This window comes from Delphinus delphis, chromosome 6 (assembly GCF_949987515.2).
Source record: "Delphinus delphis chromosome 6, mDelDel1.2, whole genome shotgun sequence".
Taxonomy (NCBI): Eukaryota; Metazoa; Chordata; class Mammalia; order Artiodactyla; family Delphinidae; genus Delphinus; species Delphinus delphis.
In genome coordinates, this window is record NC_082688.1 from 9,630,813 (window position 1) to 9,658,075 (window position 27,263).

General features: G+C 37.2%; 1 protein-coding gene across 2 annotated transcripts in view; it reads right to left on the bottom strand.

Annotated features, from left to right (window-relative positions):
• The window catches only part of PBX3 (PBX homeobox 3), a 230,638-nt gene that overhangs the window by 39,008 nt on the left and 164,367 nt on the right, over nt 1-27,263 (bottom strand). For both annotated transcript variants that reach the window (XM_060014147.1, XM_060014146.1), the window contains exons 3-5: nt 24,420-24,661; nt 12,460-12,650; nt 5,996-6,131 (exon numbers count right to left, since the gene is read on the bottom strand). In XM_060014147.1, the coding sequence (XP_059870130.1) occupies nt 5,996-6,131; nt 12,460-12,650; nt 24,420-24,661 (569 nt within the window). The remainder of the gene's footprint in view (nt 1-5,995; nt 6,132-12,459; nt 12,651-24,419; nt 24,662-27,263) is intronic.

Below are 27,263 nucleotides of genomic sequence, written 5' to 3' on the forward strand. Positions count from 1 at the left end.
GTTTTGGGTTTGTTTTCGTAGGTTCTTTTCTTCTCTTGTGTTTCCCACTTAGAGAAGTTCCTTTAGCATTTGTTGTAGAGCTCGTTTGGTGGTGCTGAATTCTCTGAGCTTTGGTTTGTCTGTAAAGCTTTTGATTTCTCCATCCAATCCGAAAGAGATCCTTGCCGGGTAGAGTAATCTTGGTTGTAGGTTCTTCCCTTTCATCACTTTAAGTATATCATGCCATTCCCTTCTGGCTTGTAGAGTTTCTGCTGAGAAATCACCTGTTAACCTTATGGGAGTTCCCTTGTATGTTATTTGTCATTTTTCCCTTGCTGCTTTCAATAATTTTTCTTTGTCTTTAATTTTTGCCAAATTGATTAGTATGTGTCTCGGCGTGTTTCTCCTTGGGATTATCCTGTATGGGACTCCCTGCACTTCCTGGACTTGGGTGGCTATTTCCTTTCCAATGTTAGGGAAGTTTTCGACTATAACGTCTTCCAATATTTTCTCTGGTCCTTTCTCTCTCTCTTCTCCTTCTGGGACCCCTATAATGCGAATGTTGTTGCGTTTAATGTCCCAAGGGTCTCTTAGGCTGTCTTCATTTCTTTTCATTCTTTTTTCTTTATTCTGTTCCACAGCAGTGAATTCCACCATTCTGTCTTCCAGGTCACTTATCCGTTCTTCTGCCTCAATTATTCTGCTATCGATTCCTTCTAGTGTAGTTATCATTTCAGTTAGTGTATTGTTCATTTCTGTTTGTTTGTTCTTTAATTCTTCTAGGTCTTTGTTAAACATTTCTTGCATCTTCTCGATCTTTGCCTCCATTCTTTTTCCGAGGTCCTGGATCATCTTCACTATCATTATTCTGATTTCTTTTTCTGGAAGGTTGCCTATCTCCACTTCATTTAGTTGTTTTTGTGGGGTTTTATCTTGTTCCTTCATCTGGTACATAGCCCTTTGCCTTTTCATCTTGTCTATCTTTCTGTGAATGTGGTTTTTGTTCCACAGGCTGCAGGATTGTAGCTCTTCTTGCTTCTTCTGTCTGCCCTCTGGTGGATGAAGCTATCTAAGAGGCTTGTGTAAGTTTCCTGATGGGAGGGACTGGTGGTGGGTAGAGCTGACTGTTGTTCTGGTGGGCAGAGCTCAGTAAAACTTTAATCCGCTTGACTGTTGATGGGTGGGGCTAGGTACCCTCCCTGTTGGTTGTTTGGCCTGAGGCAACCCAAAACTGGAGCCTACCTGGGCTCTTTGGTGAGGCTAATGACAGACTCTGAGAGGGCTCACGCCACGGAGTACCTCCCAGAACTTCCGCTGCCAGTTTCCTTGTCCCCAAGGTGAGACACAGCCACCCCCTGCCTCTGCAGGAGACCCTCCAACACTAGCAGGTAGGTCTGGTTCAGTCTCCCCTGGGGTCACTGCTCCTTCTCCTGGGTCCCAATGCACACACTACTTCGTGTGTGCCCTCCAAGAGTGGAGTCTCTGTTTCTTCCAGTCCTGTCAAAGTCCTGCAATCAATTTCCACTAGGCTTCAAAGTCTGTTTCTCTAGGAATTCCTTCTCCCGTTGCCAGACCCCCAGGTTGGGACGCCTGACGTGGGGCTCAGAACCTTCAGTCCAGTTGGTGGACTTCTGTGGTCCAAGTGTTCTCCAGTCTGTGAGTCACAGCAGTTATGGGATTTGATTTTACTGTGATTGCACCCCTCCTACCATCTCATTATGGCTCCTCCTTTGTCTTTGGATGTGGGGTATCTTTTTTGGTGAGTTTCAGTGTCTTCCTGTCAATGATTGTCCAGCAGCTAGCTGTGATTCTGGTGTTCTCGCAAGAGGGAGTGAGAGCACATCCTTATACTCCGCCATCTTGGTTCCTCTCGAGGTTTCAATGTTTTAAAGTTAGCTTTGTATAGGAACAACTTTTTTTTTTTAATTATTCTTTTTCTCAGCAGTTTCTTTTTTTAAAAAATAAATTTATTTATTTATTTTTGGCTGCAGTGCGTCTCCGCTGCATGCAGACTTTCTGTAGTAGTGGCGAGCAGGGGCTGTTCTTCGTTGCGGTGCGCAGGCTTCTCATTGCAGTGGCTTCTCTTGTTGCGGAGCATGGGCTCTAGGCACGTGGGCTTCAGCAGTTGTGGCACGTGGGCTCAGTAGTTGTGGCTCGTGGGCTCTAGAGGGCAGGCTCAGTAGTCGTGTAGCACAGGCTTAGTTGCTCCGCAGCATGTGGGATCTTCCTGGACCAGGGCTCGAACCTGTGTCCCCTGCTTTCGCAGGTGGATTCTTAACCACTGCGCCACCAGGGAAGTCCCATGAACAACTTCTGAATTCTAAATTTTATTGTATTTTAGTATGATGTATATTTAAAACACTGCTTTTTCTATTTAGAAATTAGTTCACCTGTCAGGTCTGGAATATTCTCTGCTTTCACTTCTAAACAACTTAAACAAAAGGATACTAATTAAAGGGGGGAAAGGGGTAGTGGTGGTGGTGGTGGGATGAACTGGGAGATTGGGATTTACATATATACACCAATATGTATAAAATGGATAACTAATAAGAGCCTGCTGTAGAAAAATAATAAAATAAAATTCAAATCAATAAATAAAATTAAAAAGCAAAAAAAAGATACTAATTTAAAAGGCTAGCAACTGGACTTCCCTGGAGGTCCAGTGGTTAGGACTCTGCACTTCCACTGCAGGGGGCACAGGTTCGATCCCTGGTCAGGGAACTGAGACCCCGCATGCTGCACAGTGTGGCAAAAAATAAAAAAGGCTAGCAACTGATGTCTTCAATAGTGAAAATTTTCACTATTGCTTTCATGTCAGAGATGTGGGGGAAAAGGGAATGGTTGAGTGGAAATAACATTTTTAAGCATTAAAAAGGTACAAAGGAGAGGAAATTGTCACAATTTACATTGAATCTTCCACTGATTGCTGAAATTCTCCACTTGAAAAGCTGATCTGGGAGAGAAGAAGGTCATAAAGTCTGCTTTTTAGACAGAGAAATATGTCTATGTCTATATTATTTCTATCTCAAGCAATTACTAAAATATTTCCAAAACGAACAAAGCTATTTTTCTATAGAAAACCAGTGAAATGAACATAGTAATTAACTATTTTTTAAAAATCTGTAAATGGGATCCTAGCCAATTTTAGAAGTACAGCAAAGCCTCCCTAGTTCAGAATAGTCAGAAGGAAACTTCTCTCACTCATTACACAAGCATGTGTTAAGAAATCCTACTTCACACACACAAGATGCTAGTACACCCAGTGAAAAACTAGGATTATATTGATTTTCAAAAAATGTATATAATCTGTGTTATTCTCCAATGGTGAATATGTTATAGAAGTAAAAAAGAAAAGCAAGAAAAGGAGCGGAAGCATGAAACACCTTAGTTTAAACTGGACCCACAAATATCTGAGTTCTAAGTCAGAGAGCTCTTGTGAGAGGAGGAAAACTAGACTTGGCATCATCAGCTGGTGTTCAGTACAAGCCCAATGCTTTCACTAATGTTCAGGGGAAATGCTCACACCAGAAAACATCCACTTGAAGTGAATATACTTTAAATTTCATCTTCCCTATCTGACCCAGCATATTATACTGTTCCTTAGTATTTCAAGTGGCAGTGAGTACTACATAGCCCAGATAGTGATTTTTTTTTCTGATCTATGGTTTTTGTATTAATTGAAGTATAGTTGATTTATATGTTCTTTTTCAGATTCTTTTCCATTATAGGTTATTACAAGATATTTAATATAGTTCCCAGTGCTATACAGTAGTAGGTGCTTGTGGTAGTAATGTTTTATATAGTATATGTCTTCATAAACTGGTAGCCCAAATCAATTATATTCCATTTCGAACTGAGCAAAAGGAATCAAGGCATGCCACTATATCATAAGGGAGTGACAATAACTATTAAATGAAATCTTAATTATAAATCTAAGATTGCTCTGGAGGTTCTATGGAAAGTAATGCCAAAATAAGAGCTAAATTTTCTCAAACCCAGACCATATTCCCTTAAATAACAATGACTTAAAATACTGATATGATGCAGCTACTATGGAAAACATTGTGGAGGTTCCTCAGAAAACTAAAAATAGAATTACCGTATGATCCAGCAATCCCACTCCTGGGCATATACCCAGACAAAACCATAATTCAAAAATATACACACACCCCTATGTTCACAGCAGCACTATTCACAATAGCCAAAACATGGAAATCACCTAAATGTCCATTGACGAATGAATAGAGAAGATGTGCTACATATATACAATGGAATACTACTCAGTCATAAAAAAGAATGAAATAATTCCATTTGCAGCAATGTGGATGCAACTAGAGATTATCATACTAAGTGAAGTAAATCAGAAAGAGAAAGACAGGGACTTCCCTGGTGGTCCAGTGGCTAAGACTCTGCACTCCCAATGCAGGGGGCCCCGGGCTCGAGCCCTGGTCAGGGAACTAGAGCCCACATGCTGCAACTAAGAGTTCATGTGCTGCAACTAAAAGATCCCAAGTACCACAACGAAGACCCTGCCTGTGGCAACGAAGATCCCGAGTGCCGCCAGGAAGACCCGGTGCAGCCAAATAAATAAATAAATACTGAAAAAAAAAAAAGAAAGAAAGAAAGAAAGAAAGAAAGAAAGAGAAAGACAAATACCATATGATATCACTTATATGTGGGATCTAAAATATGGCACAAATGAACCTATCTACAAAACAGAAAGAGACTCACAGACACAGTGAACAGACTTGTGGTTGCCAAGGAGGAGGTGGGTGGGGGAGAGAAGGACTGGGAGTTTGGGATTAGCAGATGTCAACTATTATATATAGCATGGATAAACAGCAAGGTCCTACTATATAGCACAGGGAACTATATTCAATATCCTGTGATAAACCATAATGGAAAAGAATATAAAAAAAAGAACGTCTGTGTATACCTGAGTTAGTTTGCTGTAAAGCAGAGACTGGCACAACATTGTAAATCAACTATACTTCAATAAAAATAAATAAATTAAAATAAAATTAAAATAAAATACTAATATGAAACTTTCACTGGAATGTGAAGGGGATCTTTAGAATCTTGAACTTCAAATATATAGGAGTATTTATTTAGAGGCTACTTTAAAATTTATGTCATGTGACCTCTAGGGACCACTGAAATTTCTGGAAAGGGTCAGCTTTTCCTTAAGTGCCACTCCAAGAACTGGTTGGTGACTACCACATTTGCATGCTATGAAGAAATGTTATTCAAATGGCAATCTATAAACAACAATATGAGTATTAAATAAATTATATTTTAGAGCTAATTCCAATAGGATATATTTATTTTTTAAGGAGGTACAGTTGCTTGCTTAATTATTTGTTTCCAACCCTCAATCTAAAATACAAGTCTATCTGCCTAAAACTAAGTGTATTTTTGTTAGAAGATGACAGCTAACTTCAGGGGCACAATTTATTACAAACAGACATTTAAAACAACAAAAACAAAAAAAGTGGGGATAGGCATGAACTTAATTCTTCTATTTAATGGATAACAAGAAAGCAAAGAAATCTTTGAGACCCAAATATCATAGCATGGTTTTCAGGAAAGGACTTGGTGAATTCCTCAAACTTTCACCATAGGGCTATATTAAATTTCCTTTTGGCAACAAATAAATTGCTTTCTCACTGGTGGAAGCTTAGACCAGTCATCTAAATCAGGAAAGCAGAACTACATGCCATACTGAAGAGTCACGTAAGTGTAAAACCATGTCTCTCCCCATGGCATGTTTATGTTTTTTCTATAGATTTCCACTAGGGCAGCAGGTGATTATCTAGACTCCTTGACATTTAGGATTAAAAGAAATTATCTAAGCTTTAAAAGCTCGCATAAAAATGTGGAAATATCTATATTTTCTTTATATCTCCTTTGATGATGAAACATTTGGATATGAAATTTGATAAGAATGCCCTGAAGAGGAAATAGGGTTCCTATAATCAACGGGGAAACAAGACAGACCCATGGAGTCCTGTTGCACCTGTGACACTGTGATGCTGCATTTCTTGGCCAGCTCCTCTTTGGCTTCTTCACTGGGGTAGGGGTTGCTGAGGTGTGAGTAAAAGTATTCATTCAAGATTTCTGTGGCCTGTTTACTGAAGTTACGCCTTTTTCGTCTATGAAAGAACCAAAAAGAGAATTGTCGTTATAATCAACATTAACCAAAGAGGGATGTACTACTTAGGATCACACAAAAAAGTTCGCTTTCTGTTTTTAAACATTCTTAGGGTGTAATTAATCACCATGATGTTGTAAATTATACTCTTTGCATCCTCCAAAGAACTATCCAACTCACGTGAAGATGTAGGATAACTAAGAAAAATACTAGAATGTGAAGCACAATTAACTTCATCCTTTAATTTGTTCAACAAATACTTATTGAGGATCTAATGTGTTCTAGATACTCAGTGAGGATCCAGTTGGAACAAAACAGAGAAGGTCTATTAGGGAGCTCACAGGGGATTAGAGGGTTAAGAGAGAGAGTAGAGAGTTAGGGGAAAGAAAAACATTAGACAAGCAACACAGAAATTAATAATTATAAATTACAGTAACTATGTCCAGTATCATGAAGGAAAAGTATAATGTATAATGAAAGTGTCTAAGAAGGAAACCTAACACAGATTATGGAGTCAGGAAAGGTTTCCTTGGAAGAGTGACATTTAATCTGAGGCCTGGAGAATGTGTATAACTTAGTCAGACAAAGAGTAGAAGGAAGAGGAATGAGCAGAGGGAATAGTCTTCAAACAGGAAAAAAGCTCGGAAAGTCCAAAGTGCTAGAGGAGGCTGGAGCACAGTAAAAACAGGGAATATGTGAGATGAGTCTGGAAGGATGGACAAGGGCCAGATTACACAGGCTTAGTGGACCCCATATAGATTTCTGAATTTTATTTTAAGTGCAGTCGGAAGTATTAAAGGTTTTAAGTTTTACATTTTAAAAAGATTATTTTGACTACTGAGAATAGCTGAAGGAGGGGATGAAAGGAAATGTAGAGATATTTAAGGAGACAACTACAGTGGTCAAACTGAGAGATGATGGTAACTTGGCATAGGGAGAGAATAATGGAAATAAAAAGATTCAAGGTCAATTTGAAAGGCAAAAGCAATAGGACTTGATAATAAATTGGATGGGGGGTGGGTGGGTGGGGAAGACAGAGAAGGAAGGTAAGGAAAAAAAAATACATCAAGGATTTCTGGATTTTTCTGCTTCAGCCAACTGCCTGGACTGAGGTATGGTTTGCTTAACAGGGAAAGAGTAGGGGAGGACAAATTCTTTGTTTTTACTGGGAGGGGGTGGCAGAATGTCAGAAGATCAAGTATTTGTTGACAATTTATTTCAAATAGCAAAAATGTCATTTACATTTGGGTTTTATTTTGAAGATTTTAAAGAATTCCAGCCTGAAAATTAGCATCTGTCAGATTTCACTTTAAATTAAATTCTCCAGTAACTGGAAAACACTTTCCCCAAACAATTTTCTTAATATTGCCTTACAAATAATCTTAATGATCTTAATTGTGATATCCTATACTCAGGAAAGACAGCGTCAGTAGGCAGTTGTAAATGTGTATACCCTATGAGATTCTTCTAGTTAAAATGATGTCACTAATGTGGCAGGTTAAGTATGTGATCTATGTTTCAACATTCAGGGAGAGTCAAGGGAGCAAGAAATCTCGGTCTGATCAAAACATCTCAAGTTATGAGCCCTGAAACTTCTTAATTTCAATAATTTTTTGGAAGGTTAAACCATTGTTTCCTGAGGGATGAAGAATAGATTCAGGATCTATTTGGGAATTAAAATCAACAGGATGTGATGATGAACTGGATGGGGGAGGTGGTGAGGGAAGACAGATGAAAGAGAAGTACACCAAGAATAGCAATCAGCATTTTTGCAGGAGTCAGGCATTGCTTGACAAGAAAAACAAAGCCCTGACCTGGGGCACTTTGAAAAGGCACAGTCTGATGAGTGGGTAGCTGGGTGAATAGGATGGAAAAGGTCTAGAATAGATACTGAAACTGTCAAACTTACAGATAATTACCTGGCCCACAGATAATGTTTGTTGAGACAACACAATAATGAGCATAAAAATCTAAGTTTCTGGCTTCTTATGAAAAATTGGAAGATCAGCCACACCAGGCCCACATCATCAGAAGGCAACCACAGGCTAAAGCTAAGTGATGGCTGTCCCCTCAGATATGTACCCATCTGCTCTAATCCTCACTGCCCCTCATCCAGCCACTCCCCTCAATTCCGTTATATGTAAGTATGTGAGCTTGTGACTCAGTCTAAAACATGAAATCCAGCAGCAAGACCGGGTACAGTGGAGCAGATCACACAAGGGCATTTCTTTGGAAAATGAGGACTTACAAAAGGGGGAATGAGCAGAAACATATTGGGAAAGCAGAAATAAGTTTGGCTCATTTATCGACTTTACCTAGGAGTGGTTTTAGAAAACATCAAAAAACCTCAGAGAACAAATTTATGGGCGGAACAGAATACCTTACCCCAGGCAGTCTGGCTGCATCCAAACTACAGCACTTCTACTAGAAGAGTAGAGGGACCTACACAAATTTATTCCTAACTGTTCTGTACCGGTACATACTTCGGCTTGTCCAATTACCAAGAAAATGTGAGTATGGCTTTACAAAAAGCCAGAGAGAGCAAGGGAGTCATATATCTGAATGAGCATGTTTGCCTAGAGCAGAAAAACCGTGCCTTCTCAGTGTAGAGGGCTTGCTAAGAGGCACTACAAGAATAGATGGAAGCAAAACTCAGTATTTGCATTCACTTGAAGGCATAAGAGAGAACTCGGTCTAATACTTCATTTATTTTTTAGAAAAACATTCTGTAGAAAATGCCCATTAAGCATTTCCCCTAAGTTTCATTCCCCCCCAGGGTTCACCACACTCTAAATGGCTATGCCTCAGGCCAGTGTGCAGTGGTGCATCAGTCCCAGGGCTGTGTCCCATCAGCATCACAACATTACTGATGGCAGTCTCTGTGGGAGAAGGGGCTCTGCTCCAAGCTCTGCCACCATCTCACTCTGGCTCTGCTCACTCTGGCTTGTTAACTTACTTTCTCTTCTTGGAAGAAAAATAAATCATTTAGGTGTATACATTATGAATGCAGTTATTTTTAAAAAAAAGAGCATGCATGTTGATAAGAATGGGAAAGTATCTGCAGAAATAAGGATAGCAATTGTGTTAGAAAAGATTCCTTTCTGAAGAAAGTACTTTTAAATATCTTTGTTATATAATGCTTTTAATTAAAATGCTCAACGTTGACAATTTAAAAATGTTTTTTGTTTTCTGATGCTACTTCCTTAACTCTTTGAGCTATTATAAGTAGTAAGTGGAAATATTCATTCATCTGGTTAGTCAACAAATTATTTTTCTGCAGCCTACTATGTGTAAGACACTTGCTGGAACTGTGGGGAATCTAAACGTGTAAGACTTGGTTGGCCATTGCTTTCAATGACGATGTGACTTACTCGGGAAGAGAAGAAATGATCCTGAAAAACTGCAATAAAGGCAGTCTGCATGAAGTTCGGTCTGGAAAATTGTATAAACATAGTATCAGTGTTTAAGAGACGGCAAGGACGAGTCCAGTGGAGTGCTTAAAGTTGGCTTCCTAAAAAGGGAGCATTTAGGCCAGGCCTGAAAGGCTGAGCAAGGTCTCACTAATGCAACCAACATGAGCACCAGCTCTGTTCCAGGCTCCGTGCTACACACCCTCACAGACGACAATTCATTACTGGTGACCAAGTTGGGGAAATGGTTGGGAGAACAGGGTTTGCTGTGGAAGGCTGGAGGTGGAGGTTGAGGGGTGGTGGTGGAAGAGGTGGTTAGGCAGAAGAGAAGAATTCTCGCCAGAGGAGACAGATGAGACCAAGAGGTATCGCATTTTGGATTAAACACAGGAAAGAACAATTTAGTGATATATTAAGAGCACTAAAAATGTTCACATTTTGATCTAATAATACCATTTCTGAGAATTAATCCTTAGGAAATAATTCTAAAGATCAAAAAGGTTGAATGCATAAAGATTTTCACTGGAAGACTAATTCCAATAAAAATCTGTCTAAAATAGTACCTTCCCTCCATCATTTTCTCTCCCTTTACCTTGCTTTTATTTTTCCTCATGGCACTTACCATTCTATCACATTTCATTACATTATTGAACAGAATACTACAGCATATTTGTTTACTTGTTTATTGTCTGTTTCCCCAAGTAGAATGTAAAGTCAATTGGGGCGAGTATGTTAACCTATCCTGTTTACCTTTATAGCCTCAGCACAAATAAATATTTGTAGAAGGAAAGAAGAAAGGAATTGGAAGGAAGGAAGAAGTTATCATGGAAATTAATAGGGACAACTAAATGCTCAAAAATGAAGAAATGGCTAAGTTAATTATTTATCATATATCCATCTGGTAGACTTCAGCAATTAACATTTAAAATAGGAGTTTATACTATATGAAAAATGTTTACCTATTCATGGTAAATTTTTTTGTTTTCTTGCAGTTCGCGGGCCTCTCACTGTTGTGGCCTCTCCCATTGCAGAGCACACGCTCCGAACGCGCAGGCTCAGCGGCCATGGCTCACGGGCCCAGCCGCTCCGCGGCATGTGGGATCCTCCGGGACCGGGGCACGAACCCGTGTCCCCTGCAGTGGCAGGCGGACTCTCAACCACTGCGCCACCAGGGAAGCCCCATGGTAAATTTTTTAAAAAGCAAACCAAATTATGCATATTGTACCATCACAAAGAACATTTAAAAAAAAAAAAAGTACCACAAACCAGAAAGAAATATACTAAAACGTTCACAGTGACTTTTTTTTTCCATTGGGTAGTAAAAAAGTGATTGTCTTTTATCCCTCGTCCTTCTTTCTATTCTATACATTTTACAACGTTTCCATAGTGACCTTGGTTAAATAGGAAAAATATAAAATAAAACTTAAATCTTAACAACAACAAAAAAGTAATTTGGGCGGGGGCAGGTCACATAAGGCCTCAAATGCCAGGTTAAGTAGTGTGCATGTGAGTTACCCAGCATTGAAAAGCTGCTATGGGGTTCCCTGGTGGTGCAGTGGCTGAGAGTCCGCCTGCCGATGCAGGAGACGAGGGTTCGTGCCCCGGTCCGGGAGGATCCCACGCCGCAGAGCGGCTGGGCCCGTGAGCCATGGCCGCTGAGCCTGCGCGTCCGGAGCCTGTGCCCCGCAACGGGAGGGGCCGCAACAGTGAGAGGCCCGCTTACCGCAAAAAAAAAAAAAAAGAAAAGCTGCTATGGTTTTTAAGTAAAGCAATTAGGGCATCATAAGAGGGCCATGGAGGATGAGTGGGAGAAGAGTAAGACGGGAAGCAGGGAGAATAGTGGGAAGTTACTGTGGTAGTCTAGGTACAAAAAGATGAACGTGAACTGAGCAGTGCAAGTATGGAAGGAAAAAAAGAGCTAGAACGAGAAATGTTGAAAACAAAGCACTGGTGAGTTCTAATGACTAATTCAGTACGGAAGAAGGAGGAACCAAAGGCGATACGGGGCTTGGCTTAACCAGGAGAACGGGAGTATAATCAGGTGGCATATGTTTCCTTATTCGGCTCTAAGGAAGAGCTCTGGCATGAAGATTGTTCCTCACATCTTGTTTTCCAGTTGAGATGCTAACCTATTTTCTTTAATATTGTAAAATTTGGACGATAATCATCACCTCTGTGAGATTCCAAGGGAGAGAAAACAAAACAAAATAGAAACCCCTTTCCACCGTTGAAGATTGACTGCAAGCTTTAGCAATGCCCAAGAGGCATCTCTGCAGAGGCAGCATATAGTAGGAACTTGACAGTTCCTCTGTTATGTCACCTAGTAGGTCTAACACACCATATACAATTTATTACCTAATTCCTGTGAAACTTGGTGACAGCTTCAGATAAAAGGGAAATATGTATCCTGAGAGGGGAAACTCGCAGGCTTTCTTCTTGATTTGGAAAAACAGAGTTTGGGGTTTTGTGGTAACTATAATACCACTTCCTTCTTAGGAATATCAGTATCTCCAAGTACTTTTTTTCTAATATGCACAAGCAACGTAACATCAGGAAGTTCTTAGAAAACAAACCTGCATTAAAACAAAGTTACATACTGAACATTATCCTTAAATATACGTTTTAGCATCAGAACTGAAAGAAAGGCTATGTATTACTAAGTCATTAGTAGTGGCACTAATCCTATTTGTTTCCTGAGTCACCAAATTGGCAGCTAATAGCACTACCACCCCCAGACAAGAAGAGGCTTGACAGTGCAGGCACCATGAGGTGAATTACCTGTCCAATGTAGAGAAGAGCTCTTATAGCCAAATTAAAGAAGAATCTAAGACCAATTGGCCAGGATTACAGAAAATAATACACAAAGAGTGAAAATAAAAATTTTAAAAAGCCATGCAATAGATTTGTGGCCTCACATACCTGGCATCAAGGAACCTTGATCTTAAAATCATAACTGCTTCACAAGTGCTTTGTTTGAGCTGCATCTGAATGGAACTAAATTTTCGATGGATGATGCCCACCATTCTTTCAATCTCTTTTGGGGAAATGGGACGTGTTCTACTCTGCTCTCGGAGAAGGTTCATCACGTGTGTAGTGAATTCATTACATGCCTGTAAGGGGAAAAAAATCACTCCTTAGGAATCTGGTATTTTGTATTATCACACCCAGACATTAACTCATCTGAATTTCTACCTCATTTGCAGTTGCCAATGGCATTATGCAGTAGGTAGGGTAAAATGAAAACTAAGACACTTGTGAAATGGCAGTGATAGTTAGATGGGGCGCAAGAATTCTGAAACTATGAATGGCCAGGCATGCAAGGGAAGCACAGCACTCAACTGCCCTTCCCACCACCCTTGTGGTGTCCCTGTTCCAAGATGAGGTTTTCCCACTGGAGGATGCTCTCTACCAACTGCTATATGTAAGTACAAATATATGTTAATTGTTAATACTAAGTACCTCCTATTTTCTTTGGGGTTTTACATTTATTCCACAAATGTCTACTGAAACACTATGAAGTTCAAACTCCTCCAAGAGCGATTAAGGACACAAAAATGAGCAAGATGTGGACCTGACTTTCAGTGCAATAAAATATATAAAAAACGAATTCTTAAACAAAGCAGACCATGTAAAGTATCACAGGAAAATATGAGTAAGTGCTTCCTAAGTTCCAAGGAGGAAATATTCTCATCTGGAAGCAGAGATCACTTCATGGGAAAAGTGACATTAGGGCTTTAAAGGATGGGTAAGATTTTTGAAAGGTGGAATAAAGGTGGAAATCAAGAGGAATTTCAGGCACAAGAAAATATCCTGGAAATCATGGTATATAGCAAGTCCACAGGGACAGAGAGAATATGTAAAGGAGAAGAGGGAATTCAGATTTGCACTAGCATGTAAAGGGCCTCTGATACCATGCCAATGTCCTAGTATAATTTAGCTGTGGTGTGGGCCTTATTTGTGGATATATGCCATTCCTAAAACATGGGTAAAGCAGCTCAGCTCCTCAGGGGAGGGGCAGCAGGAAAATAAGGATCAGATTTGGGTCTCAAACTTTTTAGTTAACAATCCTCAGTCCCTGTCTCTTTCAGCCCACCTATATTTAGATCTATAAAACCACATAACTGGGCCTACAAAGAAATCCAGTATTGCCTTGGTAAATAAGGCATCTGTCTGTATCTCTGGATAAAAAGAACATCTTCTGGCATTTTTGTTTAAAAAAAAAGACAGGAGATTCTGCACCTTACTGCACAGATGCCTCTAGTAGGGTGAGCAGACAGAACAATCATTGATCATGGCAAGATGCATTCTGAAGATATAATAATGTCCACTTCCCTACAGATATCCCGAACATACAGCACATGATGGTTTTTCTAACTGCTCATTAGAGAACTAACTAACCTTTTAAGTACACTGGCTGTTTCAGTTACTTTAAGCTTTTATGGAGCTTTTATATAAATATTTCTAAGGTGAGGTAAAATGAGTCTGGCTTACCAAAGTTTTTTTTAAAATATGTTTAAGTCTTAAGAATTTTAAAGTTCCTTGTGAGTGGTGACTCTGGGGTTCTTCAGAGTATAGATTTGTGCAACACACACAGTATGCATCCAATAAACATCTATGGCTTGGTGGGGTTTTGTATTATAATTCAAGAGTAATGTTGATTAATATCTGTAAATACATTATCCCTGAACCTTTGTAAGTGAAGGATTTTTAACCTGCAGTCCATGGATAGGTTTAGAATGTCCATGACTCCATGAAATCTTATTCAAGTTGTGTGCACATCTGTCTTTCCCGAGGAGACAATCTGTGGGGTTTTTGTTTGTTTTCGTTTCAGATTCTCAGCCAGTCTATAATTTTAAAAGGCTAAGAATTACTGTCCTAGGTTATGGCACAGTAAAACATTAAGGAACTTTGCAGCTCTAAAATCGGAAGTTCTTTCCATCTTTAAGGAAACCATAATAAAGAAAAAAGTAAATTTAAGATTTTCCCCACTATATTGTCAACTTAAACTATTTTGTGCCAAGCTGAAAATAGGTGGTCACCCTGTCAAGAAATATATGTACAGATCTTTTTTTCTTGTACAATACTTTCCCTAAAGAGATGTTCATATAATTTCAAATTACATAATTTAATAAACACTAGCCCTCAGTTTTCTTATTAGTAAAATGAAGGAAAGTAAACTAGAACAGCAAACTGGAATCAGCAAGTTCTGATAGACACTTCTACAGCTAATTCCAAAAAATGTTAATACAGTATGTTTGGGAAATATGGGGCTAACCAAAATTTTAAATGCTTTTTTTTTTTTGAGGGGTGTGGGGGCAGGATTCCTCAGTACTTCCAGTATGCCAATATGCATCATAAATCTTCAAAGGAGAATGGTATATCCAACTTTTCCCAAATAAATTTGGTCACAAAACCTCTTTTCTCTAGAGCAGTGCTGTCTAAAAGAAATACATTGTGAGCCACATATGAAAAAAAGTATGGGGGGTCATTTAATGTTTTTTCTACTGCACTGATTATTTTCTGAATGTGTTTTATTTTTCTCATATGAAATGTAAAATTTTTCTAGTAGCCACATTAAAAAATAAGAATCAGGTGAAATTAATTTTAACATATTTTATTTAACCCAATATATGAAAAATATTAACATTTCAACACATAATCAAGATCTTTAGATAACTGTTAATGAGATATGTTACATTCTTTTTTTCATACACTTTGAAAACCAGTATATATTTACATTTACAGCACATCTCGGTCCAGATTAGCTAGATTTCAAGGGCTCAATAGGTACATATGACTAGTGGCAACCGTATTGGACAGCACAGCTCTACAGCATCTTGTGGACCAATGTACTAAGTAAGAAAAACTCTTTGGGAAACAGTATACTTAGTAATCTCTGATGTTTCTTTTTTATTCTTCATCACCATGCATTCACACAAACCCACAAAAAAAAGGCAGTTTCACTTAGGAATGTCCTTGATGAAGCAAGAGAAATCATTCATTTTATTACATCTCAATCCTTGACTACGACTTTAATATTCTGTGTGATAAAACGGTAAACACACCAAAAGCACTTCAATTGCTTATAGAAGGATGGTTGTCTTGAGAAAAAACACTTGTGCGATAGTTTAAGTTGTGAGCCGATGCTGTCTTTTTCAGGGAACACCATTTTTATTTGAAAGCGAAGTCAACAAATTATAATTATTCAGACTTGGGTATTTTGCAGATATTTTCTCAAAAATGAACCAAGCAAGCCTGTCACATCAAGGAAAACAGCCGACAACAGTTGTGCCAATGATGAAATTTGACTTTTCAAGTGAAAATTATAATTTTGGAAAACTTGCATCCACTACCTTGAGCTTGATAGTTTCCTAGCAGACTTTCTGAATAATTTGGTGTTGATATTAGTAAATATGATATTTTGATATTATATAATGCCAAGTGTTAACATTAGAAGATGTACATAATTCAGTGGAACAATATTTTCCAAATGATCAAAGCATTATGTTACAAAAAAATGCATAGGTAGAAGATCCATTCAAAGTGCACACTAGACCAAGTTTAAAGGAATTTAAAGGATTTTTTTTTTTAAGGAATTCCTTTAAAGGAATTTTAAAGGATTTTAAAGGAAGGGAGTACAAAACGTTGATATGATTTCAGATTCATTATAACTAACCTTTAAGACAATACAACTTGTCAAGTTTTGGTATAATATCAGAGGAAAGTATCCATAATTATCAGAAAGGCTATTAATACACTCCTCCCTTCTCCAATGACATCTTTGTGTGAGGCCAGGTGTTCTTCATATACTTCAACCACAAGACAGGAGACTGACCGTAGAAGCACATATAACAATCCAGGTGACTTCTTTTAAGCCCAACATTAAAAAGTTTTGCAAAAATGTAAAAGCAGTGCCATTCTTCTCACTAAATGTTGAGGTTTTTTTGGCAAACACAGGCTTTTAAAAATATTATAGTGAATAGATAATAGTTTATCATTGTTTCTTAAATACATACTTTTATTTTTTTCTCAGTTTTAACTTCTATTATAATAAATGTTGATAGATAACAACGCACTGAACGAAAGCTCTTAGGGGGTCTCCAATAATTTTTAAGAATTCAAGTCATGGGCTTCCCTGGTGGCGCAGTGGTTAAGAAACCGCCTGCCAATGCAGGGGACATGGGTTCAAGTCCTGGTCCAGGAAGATCCCACATGCCGTGGAGCAACTAAGCCCGTGCACCACAACTACTGAGCCTGTGCTCTAGAGCCCGCAAGCCACAACTACTGAAGCCCGCATGCCTAGAGTCCATGCTCTGCAACAAGAGAAGCCACTGCAGTGGAAAGCCCGTGCACCGCAATGAAGAGTAGCCCCTGCTCTCTGCAACTAGAGAAAGCCCGCGTGCAGCAACGAAGACCCAACGCAGCCAAAAACAAATAAATTAAATAAATAAATTTTTTTAAAAAAATGAATTCAAGTCCTAAGACCAAAACGTTTGAGAACTAGCTGTACTGGAGTATTTCTAATTTGCACATGTAATAATGCTAATTCCTACAAACCTAGCTCAAACATTATGGTAACATATATCTATGACAGAGTGTATGTCTTGATAAATAATTCAAGACTCCTGTGTGTGATACCTGAGGGTTTTTTTTTTGGTTTTTGTTTGTTTCAGCTTTCCTCTGGCTCTCAGTTTTTCTCTGGCTATATTTTAATCTCTTCAGAATGAATGTTTGCCTATCGTTTCTAAGAAGCAGCCACAGGCTTGTGTGAAAAAAAGTGTTAAAAGCAAAAAGTTTCTGCATCTAAAAACTCATAATTTCCTAAAACATTTGCTGAATGTCTCACAACTTATTAAGTGAAGTCATCTATGAATGCAAATGCTGATTAGCAATTTGGCAATAGCCCAACATTCACAGAATTCACATAGCTTTTCTTTAAACCAGTAGTTCACACATGATTAATTAGAACATCTCATTTATGTAGTGTGCACTTTAGCTCATTACTCTAAGTAAAATTCGTTAAGTATTTACATTTAGATAATTAAAATCCGGGTACACCCTTAAGAAAGATGCATACACTTTAGGCAAAGTGATTTTTTTCCTTTATACCACTGAAAGTAAATTACAGCCTCATTTACAGCATCATGTGTACCAGTTTCAGAGCAGAGCATAGTACTGCCTCATCTCCAGATCCTTAAAAGATATACATTTTTTAAACATATAAGTGCAGTAAGAATGATCAAATGATTGCAGAGTTGTTTTGAAGGGCCACCCAACCACACACTAGCATCAATGCTGTTTAAAATGTAAGATGCTCACTTCAAACATTTATCATATCCTCTGTCATACCTACAAGACTATATTATTAAAATAGACATTGGAAAAAATTTTCATTGCCTTATTATTTTTCCAAGTAAAATTGTCAGTTAAGAATTTTCTGGTCAATGTCCACAATACAAATGTAGAAACAACTTGGTCAATTGGGAGATTTAGGAAAGAAGAGTTTTGATTCCTTGAATTTTCTGAATAACGAGTAATGGCAAAAACCTCTTTTTCTCTTAATCCAGCTGTTGAAAATTATCTAGGATGCATTGTTTTACATCCTAGATAATTTCTATTTACAATGTAACAAAAATGTATGTTTTGTTTAAAACATACATTGTAATAACATAAAGTCAACATAAAGTGTGGAATGCTTCATCTGATAAAAAATATTTTCAACCAATTCTTATTATGAGCCTTTCTCTCCTTGCCATTTGTTCCTTTCTCCTTAAAAACACAAACCAAGTAATATAATGGAGGATTTGAAATATATGGATTTTTATAATGTTGTTAATGATATTTGTTAGCTAGTAAAACTATATCCTCGATATCTACATGTATTTGGATTTACACTCAAAATTAGTTTTCAGGGTTTTGTTTGTTTTGTGGTGATGCTTTTTTCGGTGGTGAATTCAAGATTCAAACCCTTTCTTGCCTGTAAGTTCACATCACTGAACATAAAAATGTAAAATCAGACGGTGAGCAAGTACTTATTTTTGAGGAAGTTTTAAAATGGTTCATGATCAAATCTAAAAACTGAACTGGCCTTTTGTAACCATCTAGAGAAGCTGATTGCAGACAACAGATCATAACACTCTCTATGCTAAAAATCCACTCTTCAAAGAAAGAATAAATCTCTATTAAAAGCTGATGATTCTCTAATTTGCAAGCATCCATTTTCTAGATGTCTTTATAACCTTGCAAGTAACTCTAGTCCAGTATTACAGATTTTGTATTTATGTAATGCTTATTAAATCAACAAATTATTCTTGTTTTAGGATAAGAGTCAAATTGAAAGATACTTTCTAAGCCAACTAGAATGAGACCAATATGCCTAAGAAACAGCTGCAAAGATGAAATATCTATCTTTTTTTTAATCGGAGTATAGTTGGTTTACAATGTTGTATTAGTTTCTGCTGTACAGTAAAGTGAATCAGTTATACATATACATATAACCACTCTTTTTTAGATTCTATCGTACCTCAACAAGTCTCAACGTAATCACGTGGTTTATGGACCTATCTCATGAGGGTTTTGTAAGGATTATATTATATAATACATGTTAAGTTCTTTGAAGAGTCTGGAACACAATTAACACTTAATAAATGGGAGTTATTGTTGAAAATAGAAATGACAATTTTATGAAATTCATATTGTGTGTGTCATTCTGCAAGTAAGTCCCTACTCTGATTACCTAATATAGTTGTGTCTTCCCATTGCCAGAATAAATACAAACACTGCTTCCAAAGAAATTGAAAAAAAAAAGAAAAGTATTCAAATATAAAACAATTCATGTCATTAATCAAGTTTGTGGTCAAAGATACATTTGGTACAAAGAGCCAATAGACTAGAAACTTGGAGGAAAAAAGGGAACACTCAAACACTCCTTCCAGCCAAGGAAAAGATGCAGCGTGAAAGCTGACAAGAAGTAAAACCCTTCTCTTGGAGCAATGAATGACAAAGTCTTGTTTGGGAAAAATAAATATAAAGTTTACATCAGGTAGTACCCTTTTACCTTTCCTGATTTTTTTTTTTTTTTTTTTTTTTTTGCTATTAAGAAAATAGCAAAATGGGATTAGGAGTTTGTGGGTTACACAATGTCTAATGTAATAACATCAGCATTTTAAAACCTGATTAAAAAAAATTCTTTACAAGCAAAGGAGATCTTGACAGCAAATATAAACACACAATGTTGAGAGCCTCAAAAAGCACAAGGCCATGATGCCTTTAAGTGGTTTAGGTTGCACACTCATTCTCCATTCCCCCTGCAATCCCCTGTAATCTGAAAGTCCTCTATTAGCTAAACAGTACCTAATTGGTCTTGAGCACACTGAGTGTACATGCGTGGCTCCAGTGCTTTACCTGATTTGAGGTGAATTCAAAAGACATCTGCGAACTCAGAAAGCAGGTTCCCAGATGGTTGGGGGAGGGTTGGGACCCTTACAACACTTTTGCCTTCAGCAAAAATGTATTTCAATATAATTATAGGAGATAGCTTTCAATATGTCATCTCTGTTATAGCAGCTGTAAATTATGAAGTGAATTGCTTGTGTACAAGCACTTCTTCTGGAACAAGCAAAGTGGGAGAGCTGCATAAGGCATGATATATATCTTTTCTTTTTTAACTGAGAACAAATCTCTAAGTCAAATTTCATTTGCAAAAACCAATGTATCCATTTCCCTTTGGTAGAGAGGCAGAGGAAACAAGACCCTCAATTCTTTAAAACAGGCTTCCCAGGACCCTTGGCTCAAGTTCATTAGGAATTCACCTATTCTAATAGTCGGGCCTTTAATCATAAGAGCATATTTGAAAGATACAGTAAAAACATTTTTCAAAACTTGTAGCTAGTCCCATCCCATAGTTCAGGATGCCATATAAGCCTCCATTGTCTGGCTGCCTTTGGGTCTTATATGGGGATCCCATGTGTACAAAATAAAAAAAATTTGTTTTCCTCCTTTTAAAACAAAAAACTTGTAGCTAATCAACAAGAAGACAAGCAACCAGGTCTTCCTCCCAGCTAAAGAGGAAGGCAGTGCAACCAAGACAAAAGCACTACAACACAGTTGCTGCAAGCTTTGAAAAATTATCACATTCCTCTTGGTCGTCAGGATCAACAAAAGTAAGTTTTGGTTTTCCTTTTAGGTGATAGTAATATTCAAGAATCTTACTTTAATATATATTCTATGCCTAATATTTCAAAAGCATTTATAAGTGAATCTAGATGGTTCTCATTAAGAAGCATTACATCTGAGCCTATGTAATGTAAACACATGATCAAAGGACATTTTCTGGAGAAAAAAAGAAGGACAGGATTTTAAAAAACAGTACCATTCCTAAAACATACACAGAAAGCTGAGCCTTGCAGCTTGGATTTAATTTTGCTCTAACTGTAGCTCTAGTCTGCTTAGCTTTGTAAATGTGGCTGCGTTTATAAGGTACTTTAATTTACTGCAGTGGCGGTGTTTGTTAATTTTATGGCAATCTAAATCTAAACAGGCTTCAGATACATTTTCATTACAGCTTCATTGCAAAACACAGTGGAGTGAACAGCTCTAAAATTCCAATATTGTTTATTTCTTTTAGTAAAAGACTCAACACAATTTTCTGACAAAGCCTCTGCCTTAACATATATGTTCTTCCTATTTACAAATAAGCATTCTGTCACTCAAAGTACCCATATTCATGTACTTTTAGGAGGAAAAATATAATGTCTGTAAAGTGATTAAAATAGTTGTTTATTTTTCTATCTCTACTCTGATCCTATCCCCAATGCAATCCAACATGGGCAAATAAGAGAAAAATCAGAACGTTATCTGAATTATTCGCAAACTGTAATCGTTAAAAACAAGGTAAGAGACCCAAAAGGGAGTCACTTTTGCTATGCCCCAAGTTTCAGCGTCTCCTAGGAATGTAATCTTAAACCAGTCAATCTGGAACTACTGGGCCAGCACCCATGAGGTCATCTGCCTGACAGACTCTGCCAGGACCTAAGGGAAGGCGACCTTGCCACAACGGACCCTCTTTTTGCTAGTATCACTTCCTCGTCCCACTCTTGTCTGCCTGTAAGAGTCTTTCATTTCGTACAGCTCCTGGGAGCTCCTTTCTATGAGCTAGATGAGATGCTGTTCAATTCATGAATCGCTGAATGAAGCTAAAAAGATCTTTAAAATTTGGTTGTATTTTATTCTTTAACATACATAAGTAGCAGCATAAGTCAATGGAAAAAGAAGGCATATTGTCAGAAACTGATTTCAAAACCTGATTCTGACACTAACTAGATGCGTGACACTGGACAAATTACTTCACCTAAGTCTCATTTTCTCATCTGTAAAATGTAATAATGCCACCATCTAGTTTAGAAATGCCACCCCTTCATCTCAGTTCTTCGTAGCCCTTCTAGTAACTCCAAAGTATATCCCTGAAAGTTCTATTTCAGATAAAGCCCTGTATCCCAAAAATATGAAAAGAAAAGACCATCTTATGTCAACTCACTGATCTGAACAAACTTAGGAACTACAGACAGAAGAGCAATAGAAGCCAGCTTCAAAGACAGCTCAAGAGAACTAAATGCTGCTATGTTCTTTCTAAAACAATTCAGAACCTACAGGAGAAAAATTGTAAACTAAATTTCTGTTGAATCAGCCAACTAGTCATGATACTTTATTTGTCCGTAATACTGCAAAGATTTCATGTTATCTATATTTTTCCTTCTGAAAGTGTTAAAAATGAGAAAGGAAATATACATTCAGTGGTTTTTTATTAGGCTACTGAACATATCTAGAAATAAGACTCATGATTACATTTTAAATCTTTGATATTTAAAACAAAAATACATACTGTAGATTAGTCTATGAAGAACTTGTATGCACATGTGTATTTTTAAAGCAAACAAAACAAAACAAAAACCTTGGTGAAAATGACTGACGCCAGATTCACCCAACTTCCAACAGGGCTAAAGGGAGAAAATAAGGAGGCTGGTGTGAAGAAACATGGCAGAAGATAGTAAGGAATCACCTTAATTTCTCAGCTAAAAAGATGAGCCATTTGACCCCTAATACTATAGATCTTTCCATGCAAGGTGACTCATAGTATTTATTTAGTAAGTACGTACAGATGTATTTAACATAAAGTTATGCAATTAGGGTTATACTACAAATTAGAGTTGTTTTCTACTGTTTATGCTCAGGGCAACCTTTTCAACCATGACTTATTTTGTTTACTCTCAATTATTCATATGTCAAATCAGAAAGCCCAATTTTTTTCATATATATACACAAGACCACTTTTCCAAAATTCTTATTTGCATATCTTCTACCAAAAATTATTCCTATGAATGAGACTAGAGATACAGTATGAGATCCCAGAAAGCCTACTCAGAAAAAAGATAACGTCTTACAATATTAATTTATATTGTATTTTAACATAAAGCTACATAAATCTTTCTACCATTCCTCAAAACACACTCACCTCTGGGACAGAATCCAGCATTTTTTTAATAATACCATATCCAGAATATTAGAGAAGGCAATGAAAATAATAACATATACAACTGAAACTTTACAGGGAACTTAGAAGAAAAATCAATATCAAAACTGACCAGGGCATCACACTAAGGTGTTTGGACTTTAATAAATGCCTGACTACATAGTGAAGTATTTATGGGTGAAATGACATGACGCCTAGGACTTATTTTAAAATACTCTACCCCCCCCCAAAAAAAGAGTGGGGGCAAGGGGAGATAGACAAAATAAGATTGACAGAATGTTGATAACTATTTACCTGGATGATGAGTATCTAGGCAGTTCCTTATTTTAGGTTGAACTCTATAAAAATGCTAATACACAACTGTTTATGACATAAAAACTTGTTAATTTCATACCATTCAGCTTAATATTCTCTTTATTTTGGGCACATTTAAACATTTCCATAATAATTTTTTTAAATTACCTTTCAGTGAGAATTCCTCAAACTAAGCAGGTTTTTAAACGAACAACTAAAATATGTTTAAAATGAACCACCAACATTTTACCTTGTCTCACTGAATCTAAGACTTACTTATTTTTCCCCACATTTTAACATCTCTGAAGTTTGGAAGCATTTTACTATCAATGGCATGTTATACTTCAATTGGGCAGTTAATTTTTTCTTGGTGGTGGTACATAACACCATGATACGGCTTAAAATCAAAGATATCTTAGATTCAAAGAAGTATAGTTAATATAATTGCTGAGAATAGCATTTTTAATCCATACTTTCTAATCAGGAATTTAGCACACAATGCCTAGTGTTCCCTGCCCCAGGAAACCTGTAATTATCTTGCGAGGTCTCCTCAAAGAGAAAGGCCAGAACCTGCTTACTTTGTGAAGTTAGCTCCTTCCCTTTAGCCTGGCATAATCCTGAAGAATTAATTCCTAGGAGGATTCTGTAGCTCACCGCATAGCAGGCAGAGCTCACTATGCAATGCTTCCCTTTAAAAGTTGTTATAATAGCTATGAATGAGGCCAGTGCATAATTGTTAATGATATAGAGCTTTGACGAGCACCAAGCAGTGAGGTTAGAGGGGAAGGATGGCTGCAGGTGTGGTAGTAAGGGCATGTAAATGTGAGGAATGAGTAAAACAAATTGATGGGATAAAACAGGTTTAGCTTCACCTCTAAAATTGCAAAGGGACTTCATTTCATGAATCCAACAATTCACTTGGATTTTTGCATTGACCTTATTTATTCTGCTCTTTCTGTTAACACCTACCCCTCACAGCCCTCAGAATTAGTTAGCGCAGTCTGTCAGAAGAGCAATAGAGGGTTTGTGTAGGACTATGAGAGTGGCGGCTGCTGACCTGTTCATATTTCTCCAGTTCTGTGTGATAGATTTGTCTGATCTGGGTCAATTTGGCTCTGTAATCTGAGTGTTCAATAGAGTTATCTGAAGAACCTCCAGAGGCTGCCGCGGCTGCAGCTGCTGCCGCCGATCCCCCACCTTTCTCAGGACCTGAAACCCCTTCTGCCAAAAGCATATTGTCCAGTCTCATTAGCTGGGGATCGGGAGGGTCCTCCTCCTGGGCTCCTCTGATGCTGAGACCTTCAAGGAAGAGAGAGAGAGACAGAGAGAGAAGAAGCGAGAAACAGGACAAACAGTGTGAGTATTTTATTTATTTGAGTAAATGATCAAACAACATCAGTGCACTACAATTCATTCTGAGAATTTCATTGCTCACATTTTATCAATAAGCATAAGTAAGTATGAAAATTCTTACTTCTGTGAAATTTCTAGTATGACCCTCTCTCAATATATCCCATATTGGATCCTTGGAAAAAAGTAACCCTGGATTCTCAGAATATTCTAACAGCCAATCTTCCCAGTTTTAGATGATTTAAGCAATAATGGAAAGGGGTAAAAAATTCAAGATTTCGAGAAAGAAAAAAAATAATTCCAAGGATATAAAACAAACTCATCAAAAGGTAGTTATTTTGTTTCTCCATACAGTTGGAAAAACAGAATTTAAAATCCCATAATTAATTCACAAGCTATGTCCAAAAATTAGAATATAAACAGGATTAGATGGGCTTTTCCATCATGTAATTTCAGGGAGAGAAGAGAAATACATACATTATAAGGGTAATTAGCTATGCTTTAAAAATATACATTATTAAATGAATTTGTTAAGCAACTGCCAGCAAACCATAAAACCAGGACACTACATACAGTATTGAAAACACACCATCAACATGGCAATACAGTGCTGGACACAGCAGTCTCAATCTAATTTTGCTTTTAAATCAAGAACTTCCTAAGTGATGCCCAGTCAGCAACCTCATCTGAGTACTATAGATCACAGTTGACAATTCATAGGTTTAATCAGGTCACAGGCTTTCTGCCAAGATGTTTTCAACAACACAGAAGACAAAGTTTTAAAGTAATTATCATGGTATAAAAAGCGGTGGAGTCATGACAGCTCAAAATCAGCATTTTCATTAATGTGTAACATAATCTAAAATATCCCAGCCCAATTAACCTCTGTAAATCTGTTTAAAAGCAGGTTCCCCATACTAGTTACAAGGCATCTTGGGGAAGAGGGGGGAGGAAGTTGGCATTTTGCAGGTCTGCATTTGGTGTCTGCCTTTTGCGTCTGTGCCTGTTGTTGTTTATCCACAGTGGTGCACACTCTGCGTCTAGTGTAACTTAACATGACAGTAACATCTATAAGCTGCCAAGTACTCAACTGAGCACCAGCTCTGCGATTTTATATGCTAACCTAAAACAACCATCAATTCTTTTTAAGAACAGATTTCATTCCTAGATGCCCTGAATTATACCCACAGCATGACAGAGCTCTTGGTTGCCTTAACTCAAATGAACAACTTTAATATCCTCCCTCGAAACACTTTAAAGCTGTCACTTTCATTTAAAAATATACTTCAGAATAATTTCAACTGGGTAATAAAACTAACTCACAATAATTTAAAATTATATCTGTTGCTTATTCAGAGGTAAATAAATAAAGTTTGAAAACCACAACATACTAAGACAATAAATTAATTTAGGGTACCAAAAAGTTAGATAACTCTCTTAAATCAGATAAAATTGGTATCAACACATTGCTGGTAATTAGAGATAGACAAACGTGTATTTGCTATTTCTTCTAGATCTAGAAGAAACTGCCAAATATTGGCTACATTAGTATTTTTAATTTAGCATCTTTGATTTTCTTCCCTTCACTTTGTTAGATGTTAAAATCTCATAGCCTAGAATCTCATGGCCTAGAATGCTTGTAGTTCCACATACCAAGTTTTCTGTGCATTTGGAATGAAGTAAGGACTCACTGAGCAACATCTTATCTTGTACTTTGGACTCTGTTTCATTTTTATATTATTTGTTTGGGAATTCCTTAAGTTTCTCCTTTTTAGACTAAATTTTTGCTCACATTTTTGTATTTGTTGTTTCTTTTTTGTATTTACAGATATTGATGTTTCTCCTGGAAATTTATTTTTTTAATCTACCTTCAAGGTTCTTCCGGGTTTCTAGTTTTCCCCTTGTACTTATACATATTGATCTTTTCCTTATGGACATTGGTGAGGTTCTGTAATAGTAAACCAACATACATAGTCAAAGTTATTACACTCCCCTGAACAGTGCGGCAAACAAGAAAAGATGCTCAATGACTAATACACAAGGAAATAGACTATAAGGAAGATAGAAGAAGGAAATTAGTCAGGAAGAAATGCAAAGGACACAAAGTAATCACCCATCTATAGCTCTTTTATACGTACCTAATATGTATATAACACCACCATACCAGTAGGAAGCAGCCCTTAAACTCAATAGTAGTGGACACATATAAAAATAATTATAAGTATGTATTTTCAGCTGGTATAACATTCTCCCCTTGTGATGAATAATAACTCTTACTTCTAAAATCATTAGTAAAAATAAATAAATAAAATCGTAAGTAAATCAACACAAATTTCATATTCCTTTGGATGAAAAGTACTAGAGCACTTCACAGGCAACGTTGAGAAGGTATTTATCAACACTGAAGTCATTTTCATAACTATAGTTGGAAAAGTGACTGGATTTCTTTCTCTATTAAACAGTCATGATTATGAATAACACCCAGTTTCCAAGATTATTTTTAATTTGAATATTTCTATTTATTTTTTTACTTTATATTCAAATTACTATT